This window comes from Misgurnus anguillicaudatus, chromosome 9 (genome assembly GCF_027580225.2).
Source record: "Misgurnus anguillicaudatus chromosome 9, ASM2758022v2, whole genome shotgun sequence".
NCBI lineage: Eukaryota > Metazoa > Chordata > Actinopteri > Cypriniformes > Cobitidae > Misgurnus > Misgurnus anguillicaudatus.
Window position 1 is genome coordinate 24150653 of NC_073345.2, and position 20962 is coordinate 24171614.

Consider the following 20962-nt stretch of genomic DNA (forward strand, 5'->3'; position numbering starts at 1 on the left):
AAGTTTGATGGCATGATGTCTTTAACATAAAAACAGGTCTGTTTAAAAGCCGTTACTCACTTGTTTTTGGAAAAGGTCTCCTACGCGTTGATGGTGACTCCACTGTTGCACTCTGGGTAAAAGGCCATCATAGAATTCTTTGTGGATCTCATAGAGCTCAGGCACTTTGAAGAAGATGGTCTCGATCTGCTGAACAGTCAGGACAGGCTGGGAGGTGGTGGCCGCTGCTTTCAGGGGCTTCATGGGCTGAAAAAGTAGAGGTAAGAGAACTTTATATGATAAGAAAATGTGTGAGATGTTTAGAGGGTCTGCCTAGAAGTTTTTTATAAAATAATCAAACATATAAGCATGCTACTATGCACATGAAGTAAGCTGAGAATAAATACTGTGTATAAAGTGTTTCTATAACATCTCTTTAAAAAAAAAAAATCCAGATAATTTACTCACCACCATGTCATCCAAAATGTTGCTGTCTTTCTTTGTTCAGTCGAGAAGAAATTATGTTTTTTGAGGGAAACATTCCAGGATTTTTCTAATTTTAATGGACTTTAATGGATCCTAACACTTAACAGTTTTAATGCAGTTTAAAATTGCAGTTTCAAAGGACTCTAAAATATGCACTTTTAAAACACAACTTCTCGTCTTCCTCCGGTCCTGTGACGCCCCAGCGCGACCTCACGTAATACGTAATCACGTCAAGAGGTCACGGATGACGTATGCGAAACTAAGCCCCAGTGTTTACAAGTGTGGAGAAAGAGGACCGTTCCGACATTGCTGTATGTCGAATGACGTGACATTTCGACGTCATAACGCAATTACGTGAGGTCGCGCTGGCGCATCACAGGACCTGAGGAAGACGAGAAGTTGTGGTTTAAAGGTGCATTTTTTGACAATTGTTTCGCTAGATAAGACCCTTATGCCTCGTTTGAGATCGTTTAGAGTCTTTGAAACTGCAATTTTAAACTGCATTAAAACTGTTGGGGTCCATTAAAGTCCATTAAAATGAGAAAAATCCTGAAATGTTTTCTACAAAAAACATAATTTCTTCTCGACTGAAATAAGAAAGACATCAACATTTTGGATGACATGGTGGTAAGTAAATTATCTGGATTATTTTTTTAAGAAAATGGACTTTAAAAAATCCTTTAAGATCCCTAGATAAAGATCCCTCACCAGTAACAGCGCTTCCAGATGGCTGAGGTAGGTCTCTTCACTGGCCAGGATTCCAGACAAAACCCTCTTTCTCATCTCCAACCCCTTCTCCAGGTCCAACTCCGCCTGTGCCAAAGAGAAAAAGACTTCACATACTTCTGAACAACTAACACGACACTAAATCATATGACATTAAATTACATACTGGCGTTTCTGGAATGAGCTATAAAATAGCGATTTGGCACTGGCTCAATGGAGCAAGCTCTCTAAGGACTTATAATAACTGTCTTAGTTACATGCGAATCATAGAGAATTTATATCACCTTTGAACTAAATAGAGACTTTCATAGAGTCGACTACATAGCAAGCCCAGAGAAAATGATCAAAGATACCACAGGCATAGAATCCATCCAGAAGTGGGCAATTTTATGTTTTTGTGCATGTAGGATGTGAGCGCGTAGGTTACGCAGCGCTGATAAGGGCTAAATAGGCCTGAAATGTTGGTTTCCATGGCCACAGCACAGGTAATGGAAATCACAGATGTTTGTGATTGTCTCATGAGACTTTCTAGTCCAGATTTTAGGATAAAACATTCTTCCCATCTGCCTCATGACTGTGTTATCACTGCAGTTCACAATGTAAAGTGTGTAATACTTTCTTGTATCACTTAACAATATGAAGAAATATCTGTAAGAAAGCCATTTAAAGGTCAATTCCCACAAAACAAAACAAAAATCAAAACATTGCTTCCCGACCAGCCCAACATAAGCTGAGACATGAGTAAGGAGCAGGAATGTCTGTGTCAGAGAGTGGAGAGTGCTTGGTATATCAATTTGAAGAGTCATTTCTTTTATGTGTTTGCAATGCCGTTTGGTGATTTTCCGAAACAGAAATAACATTTTACACTAATAAAAGACAATCAATCTGACATTGAATTTGGCTCAATTCATAACTGAAATGTTGAATTATAAATTAAATAAAAAGGGTATAATGGTGCTTGACCACACAAAGCTTGCAGCCACAATGTAAAATGTTGCCAAAGCATTGTTATGTGGTAACAACAGGGTTAGCAATTTTAAAAAGGAAGCCGTAAAATGGACCATTAACTGCAAATGTCTCCTCTGGAGAAAAGCTGTAGAAATGGCCATAGACAGCAAGGTGTGACTCTTCATAAATGTGCAGGCACAGGACAGCTCATTGAAAAACAGTACTCATTCAAATCGTATTTTGTTTGAGGCAAAACAAGGTTAGGGAGTGAGTAACCTCAACCAATAAAACAATAAAAGATCTAAGGGCACATTTACACAACAACGATTGTACTGAAAACGGAAAGTTTTAAAGAGCACCTATTGTCCGATTCACGTTTCTAATTTTCTTTGATGTGTAAGTGTGTATTAGTACATGTTAATAATATGCAACCAATCTGCAAAAATATGCAAAAGAGGTACATATTCCAAAATAAACAATGATGCGATTTATCGTCTCCAATGTAAATCTCTTTTCTTGGACTACAACAAAGACACGGATTGTAGGCAACAGTTTATTTCCTGGGATTGGTGATGTAGAGTAGACCGACATTATCATAATTCCTCCTGCCTGTAAGTTAACTCCGGTTAGCATGGCATTGTGACCAAATCTTTAAAACATGGTGAGGAGCGTCACATTTTCGGCTGACGTCAAAGGTATTCAGGCTAATCACAATGTACAGATTAACTGGCCAATCAGGGAAACTGAGCCTTTCAAATCTGTGCGTTTCAGGAAGAGAGTGAAATCTGGAGCTACAAAAAAGTATGGTATGTGGAAAAAATGAGCTTTTTAACCATAAACCACCCAAACACATTGTATTATACCAAATACACAAAATAACTTGCTTTTAGCATTGAAATAGGTGCTCTTTAAATTTTTTCCTTTACCTTTTTGGAAAAACTTTACGAACACACCACAAAGTTGTCAAAACTATGCTTTTTTACACAGATCCGCAAAAAACACAAAAATGCTGTATTATATGTGTAGGCCACCATTGTTGTTATTGTTTTCGGGAATTTGTGCATGCCTGCACTGTAAACATTTTGTGTTGCATCTAATTTTTAAGTTTAATAAATTTACAATTAATTTAAACTTTCTTGACTAATAAGGAGTTGCTATAAATCATATAAATAAAGTGGAAATACATTAAAGGAACAGTATGTAAGAAATTTATATTAATTAATTATAAAATGGCCCTGATATGTCACTAGACATTAAGAAATCATTTTTATTTCAAATACTTATATCACTCACAACAGTGGTGTGGCCAGGATATTGTCATTTAAAAAGTGGAGTTGCAGCCTTCAACTGATGTTTATGTTGTCATGTTGTGTATTGGCAACCAGTTGTGTGATTGCAGTACCAGTTTTAGCCACAAGTTTTGTGATTGCAATATCACTTTTGGCCACAATCCTACATACTGTTCCTTATTAAACTATTTTTTTTATTTTTAGCAACACCTCACTTGTCAAGAAAGTTAAAATGAATTGTAATTTCAATTTAATTAAACACACAAATTTAGACTGAACACATAATATGCATGACGTCACAGTTTTCTCAGATTTGCATTTTTGTGGTTTACATAAACAGCGTTGCTACATAACAAATCATGTTCAAAAACTTCCACTTTGAAATCCTTTTTTCAGTAGGACATCAAGTTTCAAATTTACGATTGAAAATGCCGTTGTGTGGCCATCCATATATAGACTTGTGTAACTGGCTTTATTTCTCTGTAGACCATCCCAAAACTGTTTAAAGTTTACCTGCAGCTTAAAGTGAAATGTTTACAAAGCAAATCCCTCTCTAAATCTGTCCATATTACAAATCCTGCATTGGCTGTGTATTTGTAGGATAAACAATTTTTGTGCATGCTGCTGTGTATGTACTAGCAGGGGTAAGGTGTACAAATATGTACTCCAGGTTTTTTTTACTCTGCGTTGATTAAAATCCATGTGGGAGCTAAACACAGGTCAAAAGGGCACTCAAAATCCTGGCATGCACAAATAAACTGCCTGCCTCTGGGCATCGTATTGGTAGGGAGAGCTATCAATCAAAATGACAGCCAATGGCTGTGTCAATGAAGAAGGAGAGGTCTGTTTCGCAATCAATGATTTAATTTGGTTACATGGCTACTGTGTGTGATGTAGACGCTTTTCATAAGACACTAAAAAATAAAGTTGGCAAATGGTGGCATCTAAAAAAATTGTTAAGACTATGCAGTAATTAATGCAGGATTTTTTTACACAATGCCAAACTATATGGGATTCAAGCTGGATCAGAATTGTATTTGCAGACTTACAGACTTGGAGGACTCGATCGAGCCAGAGGAAAGGGTGTCACGACTGCTTCGGCTCTTGGAGCTGAGGTGAGGGGAGGAGGAGGGGGAGTCGTCAATGTAGGGCAGGATGTCATGGTGTCGCCGCTGCTCCTCCGCTCGGTCGGCATCGTAACCATAGGTTGGAGGAGTGCCTGCAAATGGTCCATCTGTGAGAAAACAACAAGAGAAATCACAAAACCACAAAAAAACCAGCTTATTAGAAAAGCCTTTAAAAGCCTTTTAAAGAAATATTTACTGCATGGACTGTGTGTGCAGACATAAAACTATAAACAGCTAATTCTTCAGAAACAGCACTATATTAATTAAGTTTATTGGGAGACAAAAAACTTTTTTAACAGGAAAATCCAAAATATTCTCTTCACTAAAAGGTTTGGTTATTAAGCTGCTAACAGTCTCAATTGACCATCTAACATTTACTTAAGCCAAATGGTCTCAGTTTAGATAAACTTACAGTTACTATGATCATATAAGACAAGCACATCTGCATCCCTCTGGGAAAAGTGCAGAAGACTTTCAATTCTTTATATATACAGATTTTCTTTCGAGTCTTTTAAAAAGGAGACACCAGTGCACTCTTTTCATTGGTGGATTTAAAGCATTATAAGACACAGAAGTTTTCAATATCAAGTCAATGCTGATGAAACCCTTGCATTGTTGCTGGCAGGTGCAAAAACTCAAACATGGCCAAGGTAACACAGTGATTTATCCTCAGCATAAGCAATGCAAATGTCTTGTGGATTGATGCAAGTAAGTCATAAAAGCAAAGCTATATCCAGTTTTTAATGCATTTACTTAAAGAATTAGTCAATTTTCTTTAAAAAATCCAGATAATTTACTCACCACCATGTCATCCAAAATGTTGATGTCTTTATCTGTTCAGTCGAGAAGAATTTATGTTATTTGAGGAAAACATTCCAGGATTTTTCTCATTTTAATGGACTTTAATGGACACCAACACGTAAGAGTTTTAATGCAGTTTAAAATCGCAGTTTCAAAGGACTCTAAACGATCTCAAACGAGGCATAACGGTCTTATCTAGCGAAATGATTGTCATTTTTGACAAGAAAAATAAAAAATATGCACTTTTAAACCACAACTTCTCGTCTATCTCCGATCTTTTAATTGCGTAATGCCGTGGAAAGGTCACATGTTACATAAAAGAAACGCACATTTGGGACCATTTTAAACAGTAAACTGACACAAAGACATTAATAAGTATTATTCGACATACAACAACGTCGGAACGATCCGCTCTCTCAACACTTGTAAACACTGAGGTGTAGTTTCGCATACATTATCCGTGACCTCTTGACGTGATGACGTATTACGTGAGGTCGCGCTTGCGCATCACAGGACGGAGGAAGACGAGAAGTTGTGGTTTAAAAGTATATTTTTTTCTTGTCAAAAATGACAATCGTTTCACTAGATAAGACCCTTATGCCTCGTTTGGGATCGTTTACATTCCTTTGAAACTGCAATTTTAAACTGCATTAAAACTGTTAAGTTTTGGGGTCCATTGAAGTCCATTAAAATGAGAAAAATCCTCAAAAAACATAATGTCTTCTCGACTGAACAAAGAAAGACATCAACATTTTGGATAAGAAAATTGACTAATCGTTTAATGTGGCAAATTTAATTTTATAGTGTTTTATGTTTCAAATTGAACAGCCAACAGAAATGTTTTAACCGTTTCACAAGCTCCTTTAATATATAGAAAAACAAAACACATTGTTTGTATTCCAAGTGTCTTTTTGAAAATTTACATTTTATGCATTTGTCAGACGCCGTCATCCAAAGCGACTTATAGTGCATTACAGGGTACTATACATTTTTTAAATCAGTTTGTGTTCAGTGTACACGCAATGCTCTACCACAGAGCTATAGAAGAAGATTTCTTCAATGCGCATCTACATACTATCTACTATTCCTCTTTGTGATATTCCCTCCTTATTTTCTCTACAGCTTCCCACAGATGTCTGCTGTTCTTTAGCTGATGGAGCAGCATGTTATGCACATCTGGAAGCATCATCATCATTATAAACAATTCGTAAAATCAGACGGCACTTCCAATCTCCTGCTGAGGATTAAATACACAGAGACGCACATGCTTGTACAATCACTCACAAACATGACTGTTGCAATGATTAACAGTCCCTGAATCCCATGAATTCCACATAACTTACAAAGAATTAATTCAAGGACCCCCCTGCATTGTACTAGAATGGTTGTCATGCTTTACTGTTCAAAAAACACACTTTATTTTTTACATATTTTGCATTATTGCAACACCTCTCTTTCCAATCGGTCTCTGTATTTCTAGTCTCTATAAAGTCGCTTCTTTCACAATAGTCAGTGTAAAATTGTATGTCAAACTGGCTCAGTCTGTTGTGATTGGTCAGCAGCTTATGTGTGTCAGAAATGTCCCCCCTTTTACCAATAAACAGTAACAATGCCGTCAATCATTGTTAGAGCACCTGACTCTAATGTCGAACTCATCGTTGTCGAACTTGGAGTGACTTTATTCGTTGTTGTAGTTCTTAAAAAAGCTATTTTACTTTGCAGACTCTTTCATTCTCAAACAGCAATATTACACAGTAAATGAAGTAAAAAAAAAGTAAAAAAAGCATAACAGGACACCTTTAACTCAAGCTTTTCAGTGATAAAGAACAGAATCAAACCTACAACGTGGCATCCCTCAACAGCAAGTAGGTTTTAGGGAAGTGAGGAAGTCGGGCGAGATGAACCACACAAACCTGCCAAAATCTCATCAGCATGTGTTCGTAATGCACTGATATGTGCCAAAGGGCTTCAGATAATCCTATCAAATGGGTCTAAAACAAAAAGATGGATGACTTTGTTGGAGCAACTGAGGCACTACTGTGTTTCTGTGAGCTTTGAGATCTTCTTTGGCCTATTCAAGTGGAGAGGGATAGGGGATGAGACAAAATCTATCAGACAAAATTAGAGACACACCCTCCTCTTCCCATGTGTCACTGCCCCCATTAAACTTAAGTTGGTTTCCCGAAATATCCAATTTCTGGGTATTAAATATCCCCCACCCCCAATCATCAAATCCACAAAAGAAATGAATATTAAGGACAGAAAATGGGAGGTTAAAATTAAACGCAAATTATGAGTATAGCATTGCCCCAGGCAATGGCTGAATCAAACCAGGATTGCACAGAGAAGCTAATTTGATGAGCAATGTAATTTTAAGGGCATAAAATAACAATGAAATAGAATCATGTATTGAGACAAAAATTAAAAAATCTTTAAATAAGAGTGGAAAACTTGCCAATAAAAATAGGCATTGTGTAATTTTAGCATGAATCTGATTTTGTAAATCTCTTCTATTTCAAGCAGCGCCACGTTTCACACATAAAGTTAAGGCTTTTAACATTTATACGTATAGATGTGGCAAAAGATTTTGTTCAAAGCGACTTACAGTGAATAACAAAGTATACACAAAATTTTATTTAACGCAATGCCTACCACCAAGCTTTCACAGCAAAGAACTGTACATAAAAATAATTTTTACACTTACATGTATGCATTTGGCAGATGCTTTAATCCAAAGCGAATTATAGTGCATTACAAGGTATACACTATTTTGTATCTTTAGTTTAATCAACATTATTTGCAGGTTATGTGTTTTGGCAAAAGGTCATATTTAGGGTTTATAAAACTATAGAAGGGTCTAATCAAAGTCAGCAGGACATGAAACCAAACCCAGCTAACAGGACTCTGGTCAGACAGCACGCAGACATACTTGGTCTAGACTCCTAATAAAGCTCATAACAGATTACACCAAATATATTCCATGAATAAAAAGAGGCAATTTGATTTGGTTAGTGGTGAATTCTTATCTCAGTGGCATATTTATCCGCAAAAAAAATAAACAGAAGAAATGACTGGGCTGAATCCAGGAAAGCAGCCAAATCCGGTATGTTGCGATCACAGAGTAAAAGCCCCCCAGCGTGAGTAAATCAGCCTTTGTCTCAGCAAGAGGAAGAGAAAATCACAACACACAGAGTCACCCCGCAATCAACACTACAAGCATTGCTGCCATCTCTGGCAGCATTGCTTTTTCTCTCTCTCTATCTCTTTATACGTAAAACAAAGCAAAAGAACAGTATTAAGAAGTGATAGTGATTCCACCTTAAATTTCCGAGTCCCTCCTCTTCCATAGGTTTACGGGAAAGATTTAAACATGGATTTGTCAAACCTTACTTGATGTTGTCAGAACTATCTTGATGTTTAGGTTAGCAGGCATGTCAAACATTTCACCACAAACTGAGCACAGTGAAAATATTTACTAAGTCTGTCAGCATTATGAAATTTAACAGATGATTATTTGTCTAATAACTAACTGACCTTTATAGTGATTAATCAATTACGGCTTTGACAATTATTACAATTAACTGTCATACAAAATGTCAAATTTTGTGTGTGTTTTATTCATTAAATAATTGTTGTGAAATTATTGTGATTACTTTATTTAAATTGTCACTTAAGTGTAAAAGATTAATACACTTTTAAATAAAAGAAAAAATATCTTTCAGAAATGTGAAATTTTTGTAAATAACAAACTATAAAGTGACCATAATAGTAAAGACTGTAATGTCCCGAGCACTCAAACTAAAAAAATTCTGCATTATCTGCTTCTAGATCAGTGGTTCTCAAACATTCTCAATTCAAGACCCCCATTTTCCCCAAACAAAATTTAACCCCCCCCCAGCCCCCTGGTTGAGAAACACTGCTCTAGATGTGTCAAAGTTTGGAGTTACTTTGATAAAACTTATCAACAAAAAATACAAAGGTATAAAATGACTCAAATGATGAGGAATAAAAAGGATGTTGTATTATTTTTCCATGACTTTACATTTTAGTGCAGTCTATATCTTAGGCCCCGTAACTGTTAAAAATGAAAAATGAGAACTAAACATGAACTAATCATTAAACACATACTATGCAAGACAACATATTGTAAAGTGTAGTCGATCATGTTTTTAAATCATCTATAGTAACAAACATCTGCTCTAATGCCAAACACGCGTTCTCCACACAGCCCAAACACACTACATTTATCCACTTGTTGCGCTTGGAATTTAACACAACATGCAGATAAATTGCGCCTACTTTTGTTGTACAACATCAAGTTTATTAAGAAAAGTAGTCAAATACTTTTTTTTGCAAAGAAGGTGCAGTGAATACAAAATATTTTTTATTTCCCTTATTAAAGATAGAGAAATATCTATAAATAAGTATGAATATGGGTAAAAACATGCCTGTATCAAATATGGATCTAGAAAGATTGCTATCAACCAATTCAGCACCATTGCCATGGACAGCAGCTGCTAACGTCGTACGTGAGAAAGGTTTTAGAGTCTTCATAGCACGCTATGTTCAATTAGAGACAACGTTATCGGAAAACGCAGCCCTGCTTATAAATGTAACAGGTGTTATGAGGTTTTAAGTAGTTACTTCTCTCTCCACTTACACTCTTGTCAAATGCTGACATTTACTCAAATTAGGGCAACACAGGTTTAAACAGTTGTTCAGTTTAGCCATACGTGAACGGGCTTTATTTAACAAGCGCGCACAAACTTATTGCGAGAGAGAGAAAAATCTATTTTACAGTCCTCTGAAAAAATGTACGTTTACAATGTAACACTGCATGATTTGAAACGATTACACTGTAACATTGGATGCTTTGTATGATTTACTAAATTCTGCACGCAACAAGGTGTAAATATGCACGACAAAACTCACATATATAATGTCAGTTTATTTACTTTTTTTAATCTATTTGTTGTTTTCTACAGCATCGCGGTCGTACACAACTCTAGGAATATATCTAATAGGGCTGTCTAAAGATTAATCGCGATTAATCGCATCCAGAATAAAAGTTTGTGTTTACATAACATGTGGGTGTACTGTGTATAATTATTATTTATATTAAAAAACACACATAATCATGTATATATTTAAGAAAAATTGGTTATATATAAAATATTTATATTTTTTATATAACATTAATTATATAAATGTATACAGTATATAAATGCAAATATTTCTTAAATATATACATGAATGTATGTGTATTAATATATACATAATACAGTACACACACACACACACACACACACACATGTTATGTAAACACAAACTTTTAATTTGGGTGCGATTCATCGTGATTAATCTTTTGAAAGCCCTACGTACGGATGGATGGATGGATGGATGGATTTTTTTCTACTTTGTTGAAACTTAGTGCTTTAGGATCAATGGTTGTGAACCTTAAAGCACTAAGTTTCAACAAAGTAGGAAGAGATCCATCCTTTAGGAGCAAACGTTGTATTAATCCAGCCTTGACCTCTCCATGCATGGTTTAAGAAAGCAGTCATCACAAAAATGACGAGAGCAGAAATATAGTTTCTGGTTACAGTGCGGAGAAATTGCACTGCAACTGTTTATTGCATAAACTGTAACCACTATTTTTTCACTTCCTCTGCATACTGTACAATATTTTTTTGCCCTCACATAAAAAAAACAGTGTCTTATAGACATACTGAAATCAATATCTCTTCAATGCCGGTAGCAAACACACTTGGGCTAGTTAACAAATCATGTCTCCTTGGCAACAGCAAGTGGGCGGGTATAGACGGTTTCAGCAGTAACAACATAAACAAGCGGCTTTCGTGGAAAACACGTAACTTCCGGTAAACTCTGCTAAGAATAAATAACAACAAAATCCGTTTAAAGTAGTTTATTTATATAACAAGCAAAATAAACAACACATAGTTTACCTCGGAAATCAAAACATTTGTTATTTTCAACGAGGTATTTGTTTAAGAGTTCAGTTTGAGCAACTATTCAGACCATTAAACAAACAGAAACCGGAAGTTAAGTTTGGACCAGACGCGTAATCGCATCACCGCATGTGCGTCCGATGAAATGGGCTATAAGCAGCCAGTGGGCAGGCATTATTCAAATGAACATGTCCAAGTAAGTTGAAATAATATTGACACAACTTATGTGAAAATAAAAAATAGTTTTTAATGAAGTCACACTGATGGCATGTCAACTTCCAAATTTTTTATTTTGGAAGCCTGGTTCAGCAACTGTGTTGGTCCTATTATGTATACAAATAAAGATGTGTGTTGTGTTTCTTGGTAAAGAGAGGCAATGTCAGAACAGACTAGACAACTAAGATAGACTGAAGTTCTCAGAAATAGTTCCTTTTGATTGAATCACGTCTAACTCAGTTAAGTCAGAGGAAAATTCCCAGATGCGTCTTAAAAAAGAAGCACTCAAGGGCAGTCTTATCTACGCCAGCAGCACCCTTTAGAATAGACACTGTTTACCAATCTGCTTTCATGATAACATTTCATTCAAGTTGAAGAGAAAAGAAGCAGTGAGATAAAGCATGTAGAGAAGACAGAGAGCGAGAGAAAAAGAGAGAGAACGAATGAGAGTGAGAGAACAAGTTAAAACCGAAATCAAGCAACCATTTCAAGGAGTTGACAGGCTCGGCAGGGAACCTGGACGATATCAACTTTGATTATGTCACGATTGATTTTGGCTTTACGCAATTTGCACTGATGTCAGACTTAGCAGCTCCACATGGTTTATATCCCTGTGAAGCACATGGCAGACGGAGGGTGGCCCAGCGAGAGACTTCCTGCCAACTGTTTGATCACTCTAGACACAGGAACATACTTCTCTCAGCAGATACTTCTTATGACTCCAGTAATTAACAAGTCCTGTCATCAACATGACTTTGATACTTTGCAAATCACTACGAATTTGACAACCATCAAAATCTTTGAGACAAGTGTGCAATTACGCAGTCAAGCCCAATTGGAGACCGCAACAAGAGATGGCTGGTATGTTATATAAGAGATCTACTGACAGTATTAACCATTAAAGATAACATTTCAAATGTAAAGTCACTGGAGTGATGCTAAGTCGAAAAAACCCAACTCACAAATCGTCTACATCTTCAGTGTGCTCTTAAACACATGATCATTTCCTCCTAATGCAACATCATACCAAAGCCATTTCCCAGATCTTGCACGACAGGTCATTAATTTATCTGTGCATTTCCGGGTGTTTTAATGTCTTTATCTATTTTTTTGAGATGTTCTTACTAATCTCTTCCTGGGAAGAGATAAAAACAGAGGACAAGGATTTGGATGAAGAGTCAGTAACAGGTATTTAATGCCTAAATTGACAGCAACTCTCAGAGTCAGGTGTCATTCAAACATAAACCAGAACATAAGAGCATCTGTCACGACAGCCAATGGTGTTTCACATTACAAGCTCACGAGATACACAAGAGCCAATGCTATTTTACAATCAAAGTAAACTTATCGCTTATTCTGGCAGCATTTTAAACGGGTATACACACCGGATCTGAGATTTACGGCACATAGGGATTGCTTTTGCGCCATTTCCCTTATATAAATTGATCATTTGAGGCCAGTACACTTGGAATATTTGTACTTTTGTTATTGTGACTGTTTTGTATGCTGCGTTTTATATTATATAATAAATTAATGGCTACACTTTTTGCTTAAAATGAATAGTGTAATGTAATATAAATACAATTAATCCTGGCAGTTTAAATTAAAAATCATATTCCAGTACATGTCATCATTAAAATTATACCCCATTATTCCCACAATATGTAATCTTATGCCCCAATATATTACGTTTAATCTCCGGCCGGTAGAGGCACTAATTTAGTAAATACATCTGTGAGTAGGGCTGTCACAATAATTAAATAATCATTTCATCGCGATTGTTTGACCTCATTGTGATGATTTCAGATCACCGCAATGATTGCACATCTCTCTAAAAAACACAAGAGGGAGCTGCAGGAATTTATTTTTTTGCAGCCACTACAGGCATGTGGTCAAGTACTAATATGACCTTAGAAGGATTGGCTACTATTTAATGCCTGTTCTGGTAATGCCTGTTTATTTTGATTGCATTTTTATTTTCAGTTATTTTCAGATACTTTATTGTGTTTATTTCTTATAAAAAATTTTCAGGTTTTAAAAGATATATTCATTAAATAATTACTTTTAAATATGTTTTATGTGTATTACTATTTACTGGTAAACCTTGCAAAAGATTTCATTTAAATAATCACAACGTGTAAAAATTGTTTCATGAACAAAAAATATATGAGAATTAAATGTCAAAGCAATAAAACAAGCAATTAATCGTCATAATAGTCACAATTTATTAGACAACCATCAGCCAAATTTCATAATCGTGATAGCCCTATCTCTGAGTCATATTTTGGGGAATGGACAAACAATTTAAAAAATTGTATGGGTTGAAGGATAAGTTGTGCAAAACAGTTAAGCGAAGAAAACCACATGTCACCAAACAAAAAAATCTAAAATAGCTTCTAAAGAGATCGTACGGGTTGTGTGTGGGGGGTCACTGTTAGGGTGAAAGGTTAAAGGTGGCCCATGAGTGTGCCGTGGCCTGATGTGTGCTAATGTGTGTCAGGTTTCAAATGACATATGGCTCTCGGTGCAAGTCACTAAGCTGACTCAGCTATGAACAGCACTAGAAAAATCCTGTTCCAAGGCTCTCTAACTCCTGCTTCTATTTCCTGCCTCCCTACTTTTTGTAGTAGATGAGACCCAAAAACACTAATCTATTCTATCCATTTTTGAACGAGCCATTTATCTACCAAAAATCTGAAAATGACTGTCATATTATTGGGAGAAACGATAGGCCTAAGTGTTAACTGATACTAGAGGCACTGATAGTTCATTGGTGGAACAATCGACTACCAACAAAAATCCATGGCGATAGTTGTTCAGACAGTTGTGTTCGTTGCTTCATTTCACTATGTGAATACATGGAGTTTGAGTGTTTGCCCTAAGGGTATACGTTCGGGTTTTATAAGTTTGGTAAAGGGGGTCGCACACCGGACGCACAGCTCAGCGCCGCGCAGTTCTAAAAAAAAATCGAACACATTGTTTTCTATGAGTATACACACACCGGCCAGCTACGACTCAGGAAGTTGCTCAAATCCCTGTCGCGCCACAGAGCGCCACTCACATAGTTTAACATTAAATAACATCATATTTGTCCCACTTCAATAACGATTAACATTGGCTGCTAACGTATATTTTGCATTTTGAAGTAGACGCTATCTGACAGAGCTCGGCTATTTAATGTGCACTTCCGGTTTACGATACCTCCGAGTTGTCCTAGACGCGGCGCGTCCGGTGTGCAACCCCCATAAGAGCACCACCTGGTGGATAATAGCTGAAATACAGATTGCTGGAAAAAAGCGTCGTTGGCAGGCATCCTTTTAATTGACGCGTTAACTCGGGGAACGAGTTAAAAACTATTGTTTAATCTGTTATCGCAAGTTTGTAGCAAATTAGTTATCTGTAAAGGTAAAATCTGCTATTGGTCGGCCTCTGATACATTACCACATTGTTGTGATATAACTCACCAGCAGCATATCTGTGCCAGCTGCTCTAACTAGAAGAAGCAGGAAGTTTAAAGTCACAATCATAACAGAACTGTATCGCCCTCATATCACCATTCTCTACATTATCTCCATCCTTCTTAGCTTCTCTCAGCTTAACCAAGCCGGCATACAGTACACAACCCTAGAGACCAGCAAGAGCAAAATTGGCAGTGGCTTACAAAACAGCGGCCATAGAGGTTTGTCTCTTATCATTAGCAAACAGACAGAGGGAAATCTTACTAAATCTCCTGTTAAACAGATGCCCAATATCACACTGTTGCCATTGTGGCATTATTCTCTATTCAGAACGCAGGCTGAAAGAGCCTACGTATCCAATACAAACTGTGCACCTGGCACATCTCTTTTTGATTGGCTGCCACATGAGATCTCAAAGGTGATGTATTTGGTTCAGTAAGTTTTATTGGTTTGAACTTCGAATGTGACAATCCTATATTTATATCTAGTTTTCTGAGCACCCTTTAGACATCACATAGCTGTGGGCTTATGGTTTTCCTCTATAAAAGATGTCCGCAAAAGATTATGCTTTAAAGGGTGTTATTACCAAGACAATGTTTATATAATCTTTTCTCTCTACAAGGAAGAGAAATGAAGAAACAATTTAAAATCATTTACTTGGGTTCACAAACAGACTTGTGGTTTAGATTTTTACCCAAATTCTTAAGTCAAAAACCAAAACACAGTGTGACCACTGTAGTCTGAGTCTCCTACAAATGACTCATATTAGCCAATTCCTTTAAAGAAAATATTCACCAACCCTGATGTCATTCCATGATTGAATGCATGTGAATCTGTCAAAGTGGTTATTTTATTAACATCTCATTCACTTACTAATGAATGAGGCCTTGATCACAGAGCTTTTTAAACCTTTTAAAACAAGGTCACCACACATTGTTCAAACAAGTGCAATGCAGCAACATACAGTAAGTGAGATTAAGCAGATGACAGCACAGCAGGCAGGCTTCATATTTACTTACAAACCAATGAGGAAAGTCTGTATGTGTCATAAGTGTCTCCCTCTGAATCATCTTGTTAGGGTTTTGGAGCAACACATGGTTCATTCAACCTTCATCTTTCATGTAGCCTCAATACGGTTCTTGACTTTGTCAAAACGACAGAGAGCTGTAAGATCTAAAGATACCTCCCACTGTAACACTCATCATTACATCCTCCAGCTGCTCTGCAGACAAGATCTTTCCTTCCTTCGCTCCTTTGGGAAGAACTAATATATTTGATTTGGGTTAAAAGAGCATGTTGAAAAAGCAAACTCTCAGCTGGCCTGCGAGACGAGGCGGTTAATGTAGCCTTTTCAGCATTTCCTGAAACCATGGCTAGAAGTGCCACCTTAAACTGCCTAATTCATACGTGGGCAGGGATAAAACAAAGAGCAAGCTCAATTAACCTCCCTCCACCTCTCTCCACTTCTGCTTTTTAATTTTTACAACCTCTTCTCTTTTGTTGTTTAAGACAAATGTTTTATTTCTTTAAAACATTTTCCAGTAGTGCAGTCCATTTTAGGACCTGAAGAAATTCCGGACTATAAGCCACACCGGAGTATAAGCCACATCATTCAAAAATGCGTCATGAAGACGAAATAACATATAATTCACAGTGGACTATACATCACGTTTATTTAGAAAATGTTTACACAAAATCCAAGCCGAAGAACAGACATTTAATCTGGAAAGGCAAGTTATTCAACTAAACAATTGCAGACAGAACAGCAAGCTGAATAGATGTCTGTACGTTAAAGTAATATTATCAGTTATTTAAACGATAAACCATAGCATACAGAACTTACCTGGAAGGTTGAATAGGCTAAATTAACCGAACAAGCCAACTAGCGTAAAGTTCGCTTACTCGTCATTCCACATTACAGAATCCATTGAATTACAGAAGCAGCAAATAGCGGACGCCGCTTATAGACCGAAAAAAGTGGTATATGTGCATAAGGGAAAACTTCACACATTTCAATATAAATAATGTTTCATTATGTATGAACCTCTGTTGGTGTAGATCAGTCAGTAGATTAGTAGTGCAAAAGGTCATGGGTTCGACCCTAGAGAACACATACTGATAAAATGTACATTGTAATGCACTGTAAGTCGCTTTGGATAAAATCTTATGCCAAACACATCCATCTAAATGCGCATTATTTTAAAGGGGACATTTAACAAGACTTTTTTAAGATGTCAAATAAATCTGTGGTGTCCCCAGAGTACGTATGTGAAGTTCTAGCTCAAAATACCCTACAGATAATTTATTATAGCATGTTAAAATTGCCACTTTGTAGGTGTGAGCAAAAATGTGCCATTAATGTGCAGATTAATGGGTGGTATTGTCCCCTTCTGACATCACAAGGGGAGCCAAATTCCAATGACCTCTTTTTTCACATGCTTGCAGAGAATGGTTTACCGGTAAGTTACTGGGTTGTTCTTTATGTTTTCTAGGTTGATAGAAGCACATGGGTGCCCAATTACAGTTCTAAAACATGGAAAAAGCCAGATTTTCATGATATGTTCCCTTTAAGCAAACACACAGCACCACATGACAACACGTACATACGTTCATTGAGCATAACAACAAACTACATAGTTCCTGACACGCGATCGCTGCATAAATGTGATATTAAATTTGGCTATTAAATGACCCAGTCACTAATTTTTCTATCAAATATACAACCTTATCTCAAACCTTATCTGAGCAGTGTGTGTCTATGGATGTTTATTTGTGTATACAGTATGATTTTGGAATCAGGAACCAAAATAACAAACCCCTCCAAACTAGGAAAACCAGAGAACAGCTATCTCAAAAAACAGAGATGGCCTTCATCACTGAAGACAGCAGATCAGACCTGGAGTCTGAATCATCAGGCCTCCTCAGTACACGAGCATCTAAAATTTTTTATTTCAACTAAACAAGGACAAGAAGAGCACAGAAATTTTGGTGACTACAAATATTCATTGTCTAATACTAAATTGTACAGCAAAAAATTTCATTCTTAAAAAAAAATCTTGTTTTGATGAAATCCAAATTCTGTTCTTAAAAACACTAAACAAAATTACAAAATCAAATCATCTTTTTTAAATGTCAAGATTGTGATTGATTACAATCCTCAAAAATATTGTGCCAATGCCAAACACAGGTCTCTCACATCCACCAAGCTTTCTCTGTCAGCAGAGCTAGGACTCTGTCAAACAAAGGAGATTTCCCTGTGGAGCACGTGTCCTAAAACGATGAGGAAAAGACCACTGTGCATGTTAGGGGGTCTGGGGTGGAGGAGGACTGGAGGAGGGGCAAAAAGAAAGAATAAAGGGGAGAAACGAGGAGAGGTGGAGCTACAAAACCTGCAGTGCTGCACCATCTCTAAGCCGCCACCTACCAGATGTGCAAATACAGTAGCAGCCGCGAACACACGTTACAATATATCAAGGGCACCGGGAGTGCGTGCACTTGAGCGAAATCTTTTCTAGCATTCATCAAGGTCACAGTGATGAAATATAGAACGCACATGGGGGTTTGCACAAATGTACACACAATTATGTAACCGCTGGAGAATACAGCTAATGACAGCAGGGAGGCAGATGTAATCCTGTCAGTGAGATGAAAACCCCCAATTGAACAGCACCACATTTTACAGTACTACAGTAACATGTACAGTACTGCGTGTACAGCTGTGCTACAAGAGAAAGGACAAAAGAGAGAGAGAGAGAGCAAAAGAGAAATAATGACAAAGATGGGCGATATGCAGCATGTGTCATCCTATAAAGAACAAAAGAACGCTGAACTCAGTCATCATTGTGACATGAGACATTGAGAAAAATCAATAAATTTTGGGTGGATTCACAAAAGCTGCCATTCAATAGCGCAAATTGAATGTGGCAGATTCCCCAGAGACTTCAACAACAGTCCTCGGGCCACTAAAACCTCTCACACACGCAAACATTAACAGACCATTTGAGCTGGACCACAATCAAAACACTTTGCCGGCCATTGCAGATATATCTGACAATGATAAAACAGTGTGAAATAGCATATTCTGCAAAGTAAAATTCCCAAGGCACAGGCCATCCTCCACAAAAATCCCCTTAAGAGAAGACAGAGCATACCAACCCAGAGGAGAAAAGGAAAAGATAATACACAATTTTATCTACCTAACACACCATAAACCACATGGCACTTCAGGCAGTTTTCAGCACAGAGACAATACTTCACACATCATGTCATTCGGTCGACATTAAGCTGACAGAAATACACACATAGGAAGACTATAAGATTTTTGTATTCCTATTCTTATGTTGGTTTTATTCTGCAAAAATATGTAAATTTCTCCCAAAAATCAGTGTGATGAAAGCAGATCTACGCATCTGCTAAGTGTCCATAACAAAAATCAAGAGGACTTTGTCTGCGCATCTATGCACATGTCTATTAACTATAAAAATACTATTCTTGAGTAATCAATATTTAATAAAAACTCAGAATATTATAGAAAATCTGAAACTACATTAAATACAGGCAAAAGTTCCCTAAACCCGAGCTGAGGGTTCACCTGCTTTATCGTGGTTGTGTTACGTGACACACAATGATTAAATAATCGTCTCATTGCGATTGTTTGACCACATCGCAATGATTTCAAATCACCGCAATGATTGCACATCTTTCTAAAAAACACAAGGGGGAGCTGCAGCGCCTGTATAAACAAGATGGTATCAGATGGCGTTCCTTAACTGACAGTGTACTTTAATGCAATACATTGCAAAACCATTCAATACACTGGAAAAACAGCATTAAAATAAATGCTGCGAAACTTTGATAAGCAGTATGAAATATGATCATTAAATAATTACTTTTAAATATGTGTTATGTTTATTAATATTCACTGTTATTTAAACCTTGCAAAAGATTTAATTTAAATAATCACAACAATGCGTAAAAATAATTTTATGAACAAACCAAATGTATGAGAATTAAATGTCAAAGCAATAAAACAGACAATTAATTGTCATAACCGACAAAGCCCTAAAACCAGGCAATTAATCGTCATAATCGTCACAATTTATTAGGCAATTAACCGTCAGACAAATTTCATAATCGTGACAGCCCTAACTACAGCTAAGCCTTTTCAAATAATACAGGAAGATGTTTATCATCACCACTTGAAAATTGGGTACATGTAATGTCATCAAAGGCCACATTCAAACCACTAAAAAAACCACACACACCAGAGTGGAAGCATTCAGGTGTTTAACCAACCAATCCCATGACAAGGTCGAAGTGGTGTCATGGCAACACTACGTCGGTGGCTCCTTGATGTAATGGGTCCTTCTCGGGTGACTTCCAGTACAAGAGATGGAGGTCACAACATGCGATCCAATAGTAGCTCATTTTGTGGTTCTACTCTGTTTGTGTGTAAATCAGTGAAGGGTTGTAAAGTCTTTTGTGCATAACCACAAATCTTTCCACAAAAACACTGTCCAGTAATCTCAGTTTTTTTTAATAAAAGGAAATAGAAGAGAGACCAAGAAGATCAAAAACTGTATGATACAGCATGCAAAACCATTCCTGAATGCTTTTCAGTCATTTGAAAAACATTAACTATGGTTTTAAATAAAGTAGTTTCATTTAAGGAAGTGGCAGCTTATATAAAATGACATTTACAACATATTCTTGGCAGATATGCTACTACAAATGTTACTTTCTGATAAATATACAACACAAAACATAAAAAAAACAGTTGCCAAATAGCGCTATTATAGGAAATAAACAAACTCCAACCTGAAGAGATCATGAATGCATTTGCCAGATGAGTTACGTATTATTTTTATTTTTTTATAGTGTGGCCGAATAGGGGGCCTTTGAAAGGTGTGCTTGTGCTTATGTTGTACTGTAACTCACCCTTTTGTGATCTGTGTGTGTGTGTG

General features: G+C 36.7%; 1 protein-coding gene across 1 annotated transcript in view; it reads right to left on the minus strand.

Annotated features, from left to right (window-relative positions):
• Nucleotides 1–20962, minus strand: part of bcr (BCR activator of RhoGEF and GTPase) — an 84818-nt gene that overhangs the window by 33587 nt on the left and 30269 nt on the right. The window contains exons 2-4 of the mRNA XM_073871337.1: nt 4478–4662; nt 1174–1278; nt 61–246 (exon numbers count right to left, since the gene is read on the minus strand). Of these exons, the coding sequence (XP_073727438.1) occupies nt 61–246; nt 1174–1278; nt 4478–4662 (476 nt within the window). The remainder of the gene's footprint in view (nt 1–60; nt 247–1173; nt 1279–4477; nt 4663–20962) is intronic.